Source organism: Drosophila santomea, chromosome 3L (assembly GCF_016746245.2).
Source record: "Drosophila santomea strain STO CAGO 1482 chromosome 3L, Prin_Dsan_1.1, whole genome shotgun sequence".
NCBI classification, from domain to species: domain Eukaryota; kingdom Metazoa; phylum Arthropoda; class Insecta; order Diptera; family Drosophilidae; genus Drosophila; species Drosophila santomea.
Genome location: NC_053018.2, coordinates 1,809,223 through 1,824,241, shown reverse-complemented (window position 1 = coordinate 1,824,241; position 15,019 = coordinate 1,809,223). Strand labels below are relative to the sequence as shown.

The 15,019-nt window shown below is 42.0% G+C and overlaps 2 protein-coding genes across 3 annotated transcripts; one reads left to right on the top strand and one right to left on the bottom strand.

Annotated features, from left to right (window-relative positions):
- The first annotated feature begins 219 nt into the window (after window positions 1-219).
- LOC120448762 (cuticle protein 7) lies at window positions 220-1,266 on the top strand. The gene is made up of 2 exons (XM_039630948.1): window positions 220-366; window positions 674-1,266. The coding sequence occupies exons 1-2, from the start codon at window positions 220-222 to the stop codon at window positions 956-958; spliced, it is 432 nt and encodes a 143-aa protein (XP_039486882.1). The 3' UTR covers window positions 959-1,266.
- Window positions 1,267-2,415: 1,149 nt separating this feature from the next.
- On the bottom strand, window positions 2,416-14,660 carry LOC120449373 (uncharacterized protein YGR130C). Of its 2 annotated transcripts, none has more exons than XM_039631805.1 (5): window positions 14,513-14,660; window positions 12,535-12,590; window positions 3,870-4,075; window positions 3,223-3,514; window positions 2,416-2,921 (listed from the first exon to the last, which is right to left on the bottom strand). In XM_039631805.1, the coding sequence occupies exons 2-5, from the start codon at window positions 12,535-12,537 to the stop codon at window positions 2,529-2,531; spliced, it is 894 nt and encodes a 297-aa protein (XP_039487739.1). In that variant the 5' UTR covers window positions 12,538-12,590; window positions 14,513-14,660; the 3' UTR covers window positions 2,416-2,528. The 2 variants fall into 2 exon arrangements, with proteins under 2 accessions (XP_039487739.1, XP_039487738.1); XM_039631804.1 differs by having other exon boundaries at window positions 14,420-14,522.
- Window positions 14,661-15,019: the final 359 nt, after the last annotated feature.

The following is a 15,019-nucleotide window of genomic DNA, read 5'->3' as shown; positions in this document are numbered from 1 at the left end:
ACCGTGAAGATGTAGTTAACAACGTGACTATGTAATCAGCATCGCTCCAGCCGCTAGGAAGTGGCTGCTCCGAGCTTTCAACTGCTGCCGTAACAGCAAAGTGCAAATGATTTTCACCCCGACCACTCCTACGGGGCCAATCTCCGGTCAGCACCCGGGCGCCCACTCTTCTCGGCCACTTCGTTATGTTTCTAATCAAATTAATTTCGGCAGCAGCTCATGCCCACGTGTCCGGTCAGCATGGCATATGGATGGGGTTTGGGCTTCGTGGTCCTCTGGCTGCTGCAAATTGCGCATACGCAGCGTGTACCGGCTGAGCACATCGAATTTTACAGCGATTACGGCAAAAATCATGACGAGGAAAGGGTGAGTCTGGCATCTGTTTCACAACAACGCGAATTGTGTTTAATAAAAGCTTGATGATAATAAATTAATACAGTAATTCAAATTTTTTATTTATTCGCTTAGCCTAAAATTAGTTTCTTAGCAATCTAAATTGATTTGCACCTTTTCAGTGTACTTGACTTATTTGCACTGGTTTGCATTGGTTTTTGTGTTTATCTATCACCTCATTATATCTGTTAAATATCTTAATTATCACTGCAAATATTATTTTCTGTGTTACAAATATCGTTCAACTAGGCGAATAATAATTTTCGTACCCTATTTCAAGCTCCACTACTCGCATCAGTACCACATCTCCGACGTGGCCAGTCGGGTGCACATCCTGCACCGAGAGCAGCGCCATGGGGACTACGTCTCCGGGTCTTATGCCCACCTGGAGCCCAGTGGACATGTTCGCAGTGTGCACTACGAGGTGCGGGGAGCCAAGCGGGGATTCAAGGCCGTGGTTGAGCAGCGAACCGGGAACAGTCGGGTGCACCAGGCGCTGGAATTCCGGAGCAGGCAACCGATCCGGGCTCTGGCAATTGCCGAGCCTGTGGCTTTTGTGATTTAAGGCGTCCAGCGGTGTGAAACCGGCCCGTAAAAGTAACAAGCGACAAGCGAATTATTTGTCTTGCCGTACGCAGCCGTAAATTGCAAATTGTTTAATTGTCTTTCAATGACTTCGCTGACTTGTTAAGTGAATTTCGTATTTGAAATTTAAATTGATTTCGGGAGGGGCCCATAAAATGTAAGCGAACAATTTTATTAAACTTAAAATGTAAATATTTTGGGGCTATAATTCAAGCCAAGCGGAATGAATGAATAAAATTATTTCCTTTTTGTTTTCGGTGACAAACAAAAAAACTAGATGCAAACGAATTCTGCTTGTTATCGTTGAGCTGCTTTTGTTCAAAGAAATTTATGGCTACCCTTAGCATCGCTATTATCTACAAACCAATCTTGAGGTCTTTTAGCTTGAGTAATTGTTTGAGCCAACGAAAAAACGGCATTAAATTAAACACTTAGTGAATTAGCTACTACCGATGTTAGCTCACTTCTCAAGCAGTCAAATATGAATTTCATGCTTAATTATAATAAATTAACCGTCTCTATATATGGTTGACTAAACCCGTCGACAAGCCGAAACTGGGTTAACGACACCTATACAAAGTCGGGAGCCAGGCATAAATCAAATATTTTTGGCTGCAGCAGAAGAATGATTGTATTTTTGTTAGCATTACGAGCTAATTATATTGTTTCCATTGCTGCCGCTGACGTCCCGTGGTCAGGGTCTTAAGACGCCGCTCTGTGATCACTGATCAGCTTAAATGATGGCCCAGAAGCCGCCGCCGTTCAACGACACCGCTAATTGCAACGGCTAATTGCCGTATGTTTTGTTGGCACTGCTTTTTGTGCCCAGTTTTCAGTGCCTGCGGCTACAAAAAGTCGTTCAAGAAAGCTCCAATCAGTGGTGGGTCCGTTAATCCGTTTGACAGCTCACCTTGTCCGGCTTGCTCTTTTGCTGACCCCCGGTAGCAATTAAAAGGCAATTTAGGCGCCATCCTCCTCGGGTAAGCGGGATTACCCTCTCAAATGCCTCCCTTTGACTTTTCACCTCTCATCTTGCGCAGCCACATTTCCCCAAGTTATCGCACATGCATCTGTCAAGTTCGTCGCCTAAGTCTTTTGTTTGCGGCGTTGCATAATGACGTTTGTTTAACTAACTCTCACTTAGAGTTTTATTTACCGATGGTTGGGTTGCCAAATAGCTTTATTAGTGTCAAGTTCGTCGCCTAAGTCTTTTGATTTTTGAAAACAATTTTTTTTTTAATGTTTACAGTTAATTTAATTTTCTTTTATGTTCCGATTTGGCCCGCCAGTAATTACTTTTATTAGTCTTCTCAGTTTAATACAATTTCCCAGTTAAAGTTTGTTGCCTAAGTCTTTTGATTCTTCGTAAAATGGGTAATTTCAATTACTATGTCCTACATAGCTGCCCATCTTAAGCTGCAAGTTTCTTAATTTCGATTACGTTTTATTATGGGATGTTTAATTTTATTAATAGTTATTTACAACATTGTGGGCAAGTCTTAAAGGTAATGTTCGCTTAAATGTTTGCTTGTTTTTCAGCAGCTAGCCGCTCAACTGGTCTGCAACGAGTTTTGCTCCTGCTGCAGCTTCTTCAGCGCCTTCTTCTCCTGCTCCATGTGCAGCTGGAGGAGCTTCTTCTGCTTGTTGTGTTTCTTCAGATGGGCGCTCTTCTCGTGTGCCAGCTTGTAATTGGCAATTGTTGTGGGCTGCTGCGTGCTCGTAGATGTTGTCGACGATGCGGCAGTTGTGGTGCTGTCTGCAGATGGAAGTGGTGCCGGTGTGGTGGTGGTGGTGGTGATGGTGGCTGTCGAGGTGCTGGAAGTGGTGCTTGTCGTGGAGGAACTGAGAGCCTGAGACCGCGACTGCGCCTGCTCCTCGTCGAGCCGCTTCTCGAGCTCCGCCTGCCATTCCAAGGCCTTCTCCTCCACCGGCAACTGCTGCAACTGCAACGAGATGATGCATGCGATTATGACATGGACATGAATGTGGATGTGGACGTGGATGTGGATGTGGATGGGGCAAGATGATTGTGAAAGGGATAGTGAGCGGCATGTTTGCGATGCGGGGGTGTTTGACTTGATCGGGCTGAAAGGCATTGCAATTTACAGTGTCAAAAGCGGGGTTCGTGTCTGAGGTGTCTGGCTTTAATCTCTTGTACAATTATATATAGGTAGTTCTAAATGCATATCGAGTATCGGCGGCTCAATAGCGCAGATATCGCTTGCGACTCTCGTATTGCCTTACATAGTTCCAGGGGTACGCGTACTTGGCCTTCTCGTAGGCTTTGTACTTCTTGGTCTTCGCGTTGTATTTGCCCTGCAGCTTGTCGGGCACAATAGCCGTATACTTGATGCCCACTCCGGGCACATACTGGGCGGCCAGTCCCGGCACGGAGGTCACTCCTCCGCTGTAGGAGTTGCTGGCCAGCTGGCCGTAGTGGTTGCCCTTGGGCGGCAGGTTGTTGTAGTTGGGCGGCGCATAGGGTCCGGCGGGAATCGTCCAGGTTCTTGGTCTCGAAGGCGGTGGCAATACGAAGCTGATTTAAATAAACAGTAATATTAAATATTCGTTAATTATCATTTAAGTAATTAATGTTGTTTGTAATTGTTTGGCTCAAAAGCTCAATAGATTTGCATAAAAGGGCTGTTAAAGTTTGCTGGAAATCTTGAAACTCAAATCTATTAATAATGCAAGCTATAAGTCTTATAAATATTCAAGTGTAATATAATATCACAGATGCCAATTTATTTTCTCTACATCTGGCCGAAAGCTAAAATCCGAAAATACCAGGAATTCAATTTATTTATATAAACAATTCATACAAATGGCAGATTGACCCTTGCAGCTAGTTTTACTGGTTACTGATCTCTGCGAAACCCGTTTGCACTTACACATAGGGATTGGGGTTGGGTACGTCATTGCTCTGGTCCTCCCAGACGGGCGCTGGATCCCGGTATGGCTTCCTCGGTGGCTGTGGAGTGGTGCGCGGTGGCGGTGGTGCTATTGGTCCTGTGTTGGTGCCCCAGTCCACCCGGATGGCCTGCGCCTGGAGGCTGAAACTGGCGACTGTGGCGACTAGCAGCAGGCAAGGAGTGAGCTGGAAAACGAGTTTGGGATCGGATGAGTGTGGGAATCCTCGCCAGAAAGTGCTTTGCATTGTTGTGTTTGGCAAATTGGTACACGATTCCGCTCCTGATATCAGTTAGAACCGACCTGATCGAGATTAACCGATTCGAGATTCAAAACAAATGTCATAAAACCTGCTTTGCCTTATCATCGACGCAACCTCGAATCGATGATCAATTAAAATCGCTTTATTTAGTCGCATGGCAAATTGGACACAGACTCAGCCAAATCAATTTTAATTTGAGGCAAAACAAACAGTTCGCACTTGAACTCAAATCGAAATCGAGTGTGTATAACTCGAATGTAATAACAATAATTACATAAAGAAAATGCCCCTCGCCGCCACTTCTCTTGTTAATAAAACAATGTCAAGTGTTAAATTGCCGCAGGTGCTTGAGTTTTTTTTTGACAAAAAAAGGCGATCGAATATTCAAAGAAATTACTTACTTTATTGTTTGCTGATTGCCTTGCACTTTGCTCAGATGTTTGGCCTATGAATCGCAATTGCCCATAAATATGTATGACGACTGTTTGTTGGGTTAATTGAATTACCCGCTCAAATAATAGATTTATTGTTGATTAATTACATTCAGTTCAAGTTTTTTTCAACCATTCCCTCTGTCGCTTGACACTTTTTATGCGATTCTCAAATCGATTACAATGCACAACGTTGCAGAATGCGGCATTATTTATGGTTAGATCTGTTTTTTGCCCCCAGCCTTTCGCATTGATTGCCGAGTGTTTGCTTAACTAATGAGCCTCGAGGAAGTGTGTGCTCCAGCTCAAGACAGCCGCCAAACGCACCCAACCCCAACCCCAATCCCAAACCAAATCCGAAGCCATGCCGGCAATATAATACGGGGCTAAACCTTTGAGGCCAAGTTTGGTCATTAGTTACCTCACGGCATGGAGTTATGGCCCGGCTGGGAGGATAGGCATCTGGCTACAAATTTGTCAGCACAGTAAACGCCAAAAATGGATTCGATAACGCTGATGTATGGATACCATATGGCTCGGCTCAGGACAACGCGGAGTTCGCTTTTATTGACCAATTTGAGGGGCTGGGATTCTTGTCGCGGTTTTTTAGCTTTTTCCCATGATTGACAATACAATTGATTAATTGTGAGCTAATTGTAAAACTACACAGCCACAATCGAGTGGCTCGTAGTTCTTAGTAAACTAGTTTTACGTTTAAAGTGCACTATTTTAAGCCAGAATTTCTGATGGGTTTATTATTAAGCCTACCATGTAATTGCATAGTTTATTATTTTAATTTTAAACCAACAAACTCCGAGATGTCATAATATCAGAGTGACAGTTCGACCTATTGTGCAATTCTTCGGGGTGCAATCGGTGGTCCATAAATTGCACGTTTGACAACAACATAACCCCAATGCGGGATCGTGAGGTGGCTAATTCCAGCAATTATGTACAACACTTGCCCCGAAGAGGCAGCGGTTAAGCTGTCGGCGGGCTCGGCTATCCCCCGTTTTGGCTAATTGATTGACAATTTTGCATTGACAAGCACTTATTTGCTATGCACAATGCATATTGGCATGAGCCGCCGCCGGTTGCAGCAATACCTGTCCGCCGATCGGCGCTGTCATCGCTTTTGTGCAATCATAAAAACTCGCAGAAATCAAGGCCAGCATTAACGATAGCTGCTCCGTACATGCCAAGTTTTTGCCTGCTATCCTAAATAACTGGTGGAGGTTGTCATAAAAATAAGGTGAAGCGAAACGAGTCCAGAAAGCAAATTACGGGTATCTCGTTTATATAAGAAGATCTAAGATTGCTACTGTCAAACACTTTCCATTGCAGACTGATTTTGTAGTGTATCCTCCGATTTGTATGTTAAATGAATACTTAAAAGCTATTAAAGACTAAGCATTAGTACACCCTAATTCCCAATTTATAGGGTACTGTTTATCCTTATAAAACATGTATCTCGCGACATTTACGTCTCATTCGATCGTTTTTATTCGGTGTCTGCCCCATCATGGTGTTCAAAGGCATAATTCCGAGACAGAAATCAAAGCGGCGCGGACAACTATTTCGATTCAGCCAGATCTCAACACGTTTTGCTCCGTTTTGAAAACCTTTTAATGGCTCCAGTTTGACAAGACCTGTTATTAGGCGGCATGAGAAGCCATAAACTCGGATTTGTGTAACAATGGGCGCCCTGCCGGCAGTGTCACTTCCGACAGACAAAATAGACAAAATAGCGCTGACCCTGAACTTGAGTGAATCGCAGTTGGTGGATGGCAAAACACCATCGAGATCTGAGATTGTTGCTGGCTGTTCTCGGTCTTATTCTTGGATACTTAATGGCTCGCAACTGCGCAGTCGGTTGAATGAACCTCGCGTAATGGGGACTCTCCTTTGGGTCGTAACTCCGTTTTACGAATTTACAAATACCGGGCACTCCTCTGCGATCCAAAGCGATCTTGATCTGGTAATCGCACTCGTAATAGTAATGAGGCGTACCGAGGTTCTGCTCACTAATTAAAAACAATCAATAAAGGCTAAGTAAACGCCGCTCCACACGCCCGGCACTGCACCGCATTATCATTATCTTTGATTAACGCAGTTTAGACCGAAAATAATCATTTATTATCATGCTGACTTGGGCTGCAGTTTTGTGTTTGGTGTTCCAGCCTGAAATTAAGTGCTTAGACAAAATATTTTGCGAAATTTGTGCAGCCAAAAAAAACAAGGCAGCTCGTGCTTATGTTTTTTTGGGTCAAGCTTAGATTTAATTTAATGTGGCCAAAATAAAAGAAAAGCCTCCTTAGCCAGCTGACTGTGGCTTAAAGTGGCTTATTCGGCTGCAAAAGATAAATCGTTTGAGATCTCGGTTTCTTATAGTTATTGTAAATCTCTTTTATTACACAACATTATCGAAAAGGCGAAACAAAGTTTAACGCTTGCATTTGGCGCGTTCAAATTGTAATTCGATAATAAGTATGCCATAATCATTTTTTAAACGCCCTAACTGAAATAATTTATATCGGCTTATGGGGGTACCCCTCATGAGTAGTTAGATATGCCTGCTTTTCCAGTGTTAGTGGTTCGTGCGGGCCGAAACATTGCAGCTTAATTATGAATACGGTCCATATGTTTTCCAGTTACCATTTGTGAATTGCACTTTTTGCAATGCGGGCGTGAGGCGAAAGCCCCGAAAACAATAATGATAAATGGTTATTCCCTAAGTCTGGAAATCGTGTCAAGAGTGGGTGATGAAAGTAAGTCAATGATATAGCGACTGTACATGCGCAATTACCGAAGTCCGATTAATGAAAGCAAAGGAGAGATGTGAAAACACAGATCATTCATCAATCAATGTGAATTCAAAAGATTCACAAGGCGATGGGTGGCACACAATGAACTGTCTTCGAAAAAAAATTGATCTTGAGCGGATTACTCCAGTTATGGCAATGCTATCAAGTCACACAATCAATTATGCTCTTCGGCCTGTTATTCAGATTTTGAAAAGGTCATGAGAAGATAATCAAGCGATCACGATTGGAAGTCGATTAACGAAATAAGATGATAATTTATTACAAAATGATGGTCCCACGGAGTGAAGCGAAATAGGCGCTTTACATAATGAAACAAACAAAACGTTTACGACTGTACAAAAAGGCATTTAACATTTTTCGTTTAACTTCCTCGTTACTAACTTATATTAATGCCAACACAAATTTCGATTAATAGATTCGCTGGATTTTTGAAGCGTAAACTTTGCCTAGTCACTTCCACCAAGTAACATCCTTTTCTCTTAGGAGCTTAGTCTATGAGATCTTATTCTTTATTCGTGCTAGCCCCATAATTAAATGACTCGAAACTAGTTGATCCCCACCATAGCTATTCCTCGTATAGGGTTTTCCAAGCATAAACTTGGCTTAGTCATAGCGAGTAAGTAACATCCGCTAAAAGCACTTAGTACCACTATTATTCCCAACAAGCTGGAAATGCCAGATGAGATCAGTTATAGTACTTTATTAATCGGGGCGAGGTGGGTGTTATCCACCCACCGTTGGCGTGAAAATATCATCCATAAATCTGGCTGCCAGATATCGCGCCGTAGGTGATCATTAAATTTACATCTTAATGGCTTCTGGTGCAGAACGAGAGAAGACATCCGGCAGATCACTGAACTGGGTCCAACTACGGTGGCCAAGTGCTTAAGTAGCCAAGTGGCCAAGTAGCCGAGCGTCCAAGTGACCTTCACTCCAAGTCGAGAATCATAAATAGGAGACTTAAGAATGACTTCATCTGCCCGATGTCGAACAGGCGAAGCGTGTCACGTAATTAGCCCCAGCATTTTTTACAACGCGCTCTCATTTGCATATTAAGCACGGGCCTAGCCTCCGATTCAGGTTCGGAATGAGATTCAGTTTCGGTTTCGCTTTCAGTTTCAGTTCTAGTTGAAGTTGTCGACTTGTCGTTCTTCCAGATACAAGTCCATCTTCATCAGATCGGATTGGATTGTCTTGTATGAGTGGAGTGGAGAGGAGAGGCGAATGGAGGTTCAAGGCCCAGCAAATTGTCGCTTGTTCAGTGCAATGGCAGTGCCTAACCATCCATCAATTAAGCAAACTAACCTTGATAAATCGCAGAACGAACAGCAGCCCACTGAAACCCCCCAACCCAAGAGCCGAAGAGCGCATTTAGGAGGCTAGGTAGCGTTAAATTTGAACATGGCTCTTTGACGCCAAATCATTATTTCGTGGTTAGAGTTTCGTTTTACTTTTTGGCTGCGCTCGTTTGTCACAAGCTCCCAAACTCGTTTCCATTTAAATGTTTCTGCCAGCTTATAAGCATTTGTTCGACTTATTTTGTTATTTTGTTTGAATCGCCACATTAGATTCGGTTTTCAGTGCATTGCTACACAGCATTCACAATGTACCGGGTGTGCAAAAGGCAAATGGAGGTGAAGTACCGAAAACAATATTCGATTCAAGCTTCCTCATCAGTCAGAAGTGTGCACAGCGAGAAAATACTTACTACTCTATAATTCTGATTTGAAATCATGCAGTTCTTTACTTTATAATAGACTTTAAGTTATTACATATTAACTTGATAAACATTAGATATAGATTTTAAAGCCACTTTCAGGTACTTTTATTAGAATTTGTATACCCCTTTAAAAAATAAGTTATTTTGTACTTTAATTATACATACATAAATATATTTTTAAGTAAATTATTTATTTTCTGTGCTCAACTCAGGCGATATTTCGCCATAACCTTGTGCTAGGAGATCGGCACACGAGCTTTTTGATCTGTCTGTTCGGTGGCAGATGTGTCTTGAGTTATGATGGGTGATTGGCAGCGATTTGTCTTGGTTTCGGTGAAGGTGCCTGCCAGACGCATTATCGATCGGTTTCTGGTTTCGAAATATAGAATGTCTAGTATCGGTTTACAAAATGAAGAGGCTAAGTGATTTTGAAGTGGTTTGAAGAGCGCTTATGAATCGACTGATTTAAGATAGTCAAGAGAATATCTGCGAAGCTTTCTCTCCCTTCTAAAATTAAGTTTCCCTTGCCAAAAACAAATATTTCGCATTAGTGAAATCTCTTAATTTGCATACTTTCCCAGGCAAACAAATAGACGGCAATAAAAGCAAGATGATTATGCACTTTGATTAATTGCCACAATGTTCCCATGCTATTTCAGGCATCAGATTTCAGAGAAGTTCAGCCCAAGTCAAGTCCATATCCATAACAAAAGAATAATAAACAATAATCGATGGCCAAAAAAATGATTTGAAAATCGCATAACCAAAATTTATAAGCAAACCAGACGTGGGAGTCAATCAGCCGCGCAAACAGAAAAAATATTAATAAATAAGTAGACATCATGTTGATTTCAATTACGCTGCCAAATTGCGCATTTTTAACCTGTTCAATGGGGTTAATGAAATTTCAGTTCTTTTCATAAGTAAATTTCTTGTTTTTCTCTTCAACTTCAACTTGGCTGGCCATGGTGCGTAGGTGGATTCTATTTGCACAACAGGCATTGTTCTCCATCGGATTTGTTCCCAGCCAAACTGACGGAGCACAGCAAACTTGACCTTTTTCCACGTTCAGTACTGAGATGCTGTATTTGCTGATGCTGATTTCACCCAACATGCAAGGGGCGTGGTCGGCTTTTAATTAACACGAAAAATGGGCAAATTAAATACTCGTACTTTGATCGCAAATAAACTCGATAAGTGACTCGAGAAGCATTTACAGAAGCTGAATCTCGAAAGTTGCGCAATACATTTGATACTCGGATAGACATGGCTTCTGAACTAGATTCGAAGATTTTCAAGGAGGTATCTCAATGATCCACATACGTGTCATAAAAATTTTAATTGGATTTTTAATTTGAGCATTCATTTAAGCTTGTTATATTTCAAATGCAATCTTTTCTCTGTATTGGACCATTTGGACCATTTTGTTGAGGAATAACATTAGTTAAGGTAATATGATCAATCTTATTTGGCACACTTGTGCCAGAGAATGGTAAAGTTCGTTCAACCCAAAGGTGTTGCCCATTTGGACAATGGTATCACTGGGAGATCTCCCCAAACGTTCCAGCCAAGTCATTCATTTTGGACATTCCGAAGTGGCTGCCAGATTTTGTGGGCCAGAGATCTGCATCATCGTAAATATGTCCCAGGGAATGCTCGAGGGCTCCACATTTTTGGCAGTTCGCTTTTTCTGGCTTTTTCGCCGGCCAGCTGATTGACTTCATCGCGATAGCAGGAGCTCATTGAATTTCTGGCATTTTGGGCGGTTGGGTTTCGCAAAGAAAAATGGAAAAACTCGTAAAGACCGAACAAAAAACCTTCGAGACGTAATAACTTGCATTTTGAGTAGGGCACTTAATGCGTCTCGTTTTCCTTCTTTTTTTTTTGGTTTTCTCGATTTTTAGTCCGACTAAGCTGGGCGCTAATCATAAATCTCAACGCAACAGCAAGTCAAGACGCCTAATCAACGGTTACGAACCCAAAAGTTAATGCCTGTCAGGCGGTTAAGTGTCTTGAACTTTTGGCCAGGAATGTTGTGAAAATGGAAAAATAAATAAATCGAAACGAAACGAATCGAACTGAGCTAAATCAATTCCAGCCAAAACAATAGCCCGGTGGTCAAGACAATGGTTTGGCTGTGTGTTCAGGAGGTCAATGTGCTACCGTTAGCGTTGAAAATGATTTCGAAGCGTGGCCAAAGTAGCATTTGATTGTTTTGTAAACAAACCGAAATCGGCCGATAATTTGTATAATTTGTGCTTTGTTTGCATGCTGCATAAAATCAGCATTAGGGCGTGCATACTGTTTTGATTTGTCAATCCCACAACCCATAATCTGAATCACAATGTAAAATGCTAGCTGACTGATAACCAGCCGAGTCCGATCGAGTGTTGAAAGAAAAACGTAATATGATATTTAATTTATAATTCCAAGATCGCGCAACAGCTGTGAACGCATCTCCATTTCGCTTAAGGAAGTCATTTAAATTAACAAATTGCATATTAATATAATTATGCTCGGCTGCGGGCTCTTTGTCTGTGGCAAATTGCCAAAAACAGAATTATAAAAATAATCGAACACGTTAATTACTTAAATGATGTTGCACAAATATTGTTTTTGCCCGACGTATTTTGACAATTAATGACGCTGATTTCACTCTGAGCAGCGCAGAGCGTTTTCATTTCCGGTGAGACATCAGCTCGCTGCTCAATAAATGTACGAACATGAGTCCCAAAACGAACTTGCCACAAAACAATGCGTACGAAGTGAATGAGAATCACTCGAATCGACATTCAACCGCACTCACATGGCCCATTGTGGGTCAATGCCTTTGTCAACTGCAATTTCTGTGTGCAGAAAGAGTGGTTCTCTGTGCTTTTTGCCCTTGAGGCTGCAGCCGAGATTATGGGAATTATGATTTCATAAGTCACAAGTTTTAAAGTTCTATGTTCTCAGAAATATATAATTACCAAGCTTAAAGGAAGTTTCAATGTTTTCAAAAGCCCAAAATAATTCATCATTGCTTAGTTATGTTAAAGGAATGTTCGTGCTGAACTCTTTTTTCTTCTTAAAAATAACCCGAGCATTTTTATATTCGAATTAAATATATTTATATTTCCCATCTCATAAGGTAAGGTCCAATGACACGAATGCTTGGGATTGGAATGCTCATGCGTTGATGCGAAATTTATGCAGTTGCTGGGAGTGTGTGTCAATTTCGTTGGGCGATCGTGCTTGCGGCTTAATTATTCCAAAAATTATGTGAGAGCAAACACAGAAGTCGAGAAATGCATAAATACCTGCATTGATTACCCCCAAACAACACGAGTCGATCGAATGGCGAGATACACGTGTTTAAACCCAATTACGCAGCGGAAATTAACAATGCATGAGTAAACTGGTACTTACCATTTTGTGTCGATTGTGTATGGTCGAATGAAACCCGAAACTTCTAAGTCGCTTAACTGCAAATATATTAGTTGAATTACTGAAGGGTATATCTCAAGGTTGTCACTACACCAAATAATATGTTGCATTTAATGTATAATATATAAAATATCCAATTTGTTCGATTTTTACTACAATCACTGGAGTTGCACTTGAAGCTTTTGCATAACCTTTTGAGCACGGAAAGTTGCTCCACCGTCCTCCACAAGCAGATTTGTTATTAATTTAAAGCGATCAACTGGTCAGCCTCTCAGTCAGAAATCAGAAATCAGAAGTCACCTCCATTAACGACAGTCGACTGTTGCCTATATACACCCGGGTATATAGTAATTGTAGACGAGTCTGGCATATCGAATGCCGTGTGGGACAATATCAAATCAGATTTAAGGTAAATATCAAATGGAATGGGCCGCGCTCATTACGCAATCGCCACACTTAGTTGGACCCTAGTGAGCGGTTACTTTTGGCGGTGATTGTGTTCGCGATGACGCTGACTTTTGGCGTCTCAATTACCAGTGTCCGTGGCAACATTTTGCTTTCTGGCGGAGATCGAGATCGAGATCGAAATCGAGATTCGTTCCACACATGGCTGCCCTGATAAGAGGGTATGTGTTTCAATCCGAGGGGGAGTAGCGCACGATTCGTGGCGCATGCGTAAGCGTTGGAACCAATTCAAATGACCAAATGACCATTTACCATTTTCTTGAAAATCTTAGGTACGGTTAATTTTCAATTGCCTTTGGCTTGGCGTGTGGTGGCGGCACTCAGCCTTTTTGGCCACAAAGTGTCGCAAAGTTTGCCCGAATACGAGCCACATGCCACGCATTTTAAGTGCCGTCCAAGTCCCAGCTATTTGCGATCGTAAATATCCGAGGAAGAAGGCGTGCCAGTATGCACTGTCCGGCCAAAAACAAACGCCGGCCCATGTCACGGCTAACAGTCGAAACGTGACTATGTTTAGCCGGACTCCAAGATTTTAGGCGTCAAAACTGGAGGCACTGGAGGTCACCAGCTCAGCGGTACGGTAGAATCTCTAGCTGGCCCAAAAACCCGTTCCGAGCTGTAATGAGCCCACCGATCAGGTGACCTTAGTTATTTGCTCTGCGGCCAATTTAAGGAACCGTGATATGTGCATAAATTAAGCATTTAACTTTTATAGAGCCGACAAACTAGTCGGAGAAGATGCTACGTCTGGTCTTGAAAAATGCAAAACCAATTTGCGCAAATTAACAAGGTTTTATAATCATTGGCAACACCCAACTTCAAGTACCCACAATTATCCGCCGCGGAGTCTGAGAAAAGCAGAAAACATTTCCGGCACATTAAACGCAAAAACTATACGGAGATAAAGCAAAACTAAATGTCAGTTGGCTGCCCGTGATAATAACAATAATAATTTGCTGCCTGTTCAAAACTCATTTTCAAGTTGTTGCATTTAAAGAGGCCAAAAGCGTTTTTAACTTTTTCCCTCCCTTTTATTTTACTTTATTTTATTTAGTTTATTGAGTTTAGCTTGGGAGAAAAGTCATGGGCGAGGTTTAATTTATGGCAGCTCGGGAAACAGATTTTTCTTTAGATTGCTTTTGCATATTTTCTTGCTTTTTTTTGGCTATTTTGACAAATGCCTTAAAGTGTTTGGTGCGTGCAAAACGGCGGAACGCCTTCAATTTTATTTATCTTTGTGGAATTGATTTATTTATTTGCATAAATTTAACACGCCTGCGACAGCAGCTGCGCAGCCTGCAGGCTATAAATTGTCTGCATTGCAGCACGCAAGTTCGTTGCCTGAGTCTTTTGTTTCTGTCGCTGATCTTAACGATCCTTTTATGTTTACGTTTATTTTTACTTTTACGTTTCTTGGCTCTTGGTTTCTTGCACTTGGTCAGAATTTCACAACACACGTTTATATTTAGCATTCATCAGATGACACTGCACATACTTTGCCGCTGCTGGTAACTGAAGGATATAGTATATTATACTGTTTATCTGCTGTGGGTATCTCGATATCGAACCGCTGTTTCTGCGCTAAAGCATGACAAAACTCATTGAAGACACGGGCCACACTGAAAGCAGCGAATGTGGTAGCATCAGCACAAAGTCTCCGTCTCCCGATTTGTCGGCCTCCGCTGGTCATCAGCTGGTTCGCGAATCAGCCAGACGGCTTCGAGCCAGGCCCGAACTCGCAAAGCCGAGCCCGAACTCCAACTCGGCTGCTTTTCGCTTTGTTTTCTATTTTCAGGCGTGTTTTTCAACGCTTTTTGCCTTTTCGTTTTTGCCAGCCAGTTTTTATTTTCATATGTGGCCCAAGCAACATGTTGCTAGGGCCGTTTCCGGTATTAAATTCTTGAAACATGTTGCCAAGCTGGGGATACACAAATAAATAAATTCAATTGGTTACTTGGCACTACTACTTTTAAGCTTTAAACGTTTAAGAACAAATAGATAT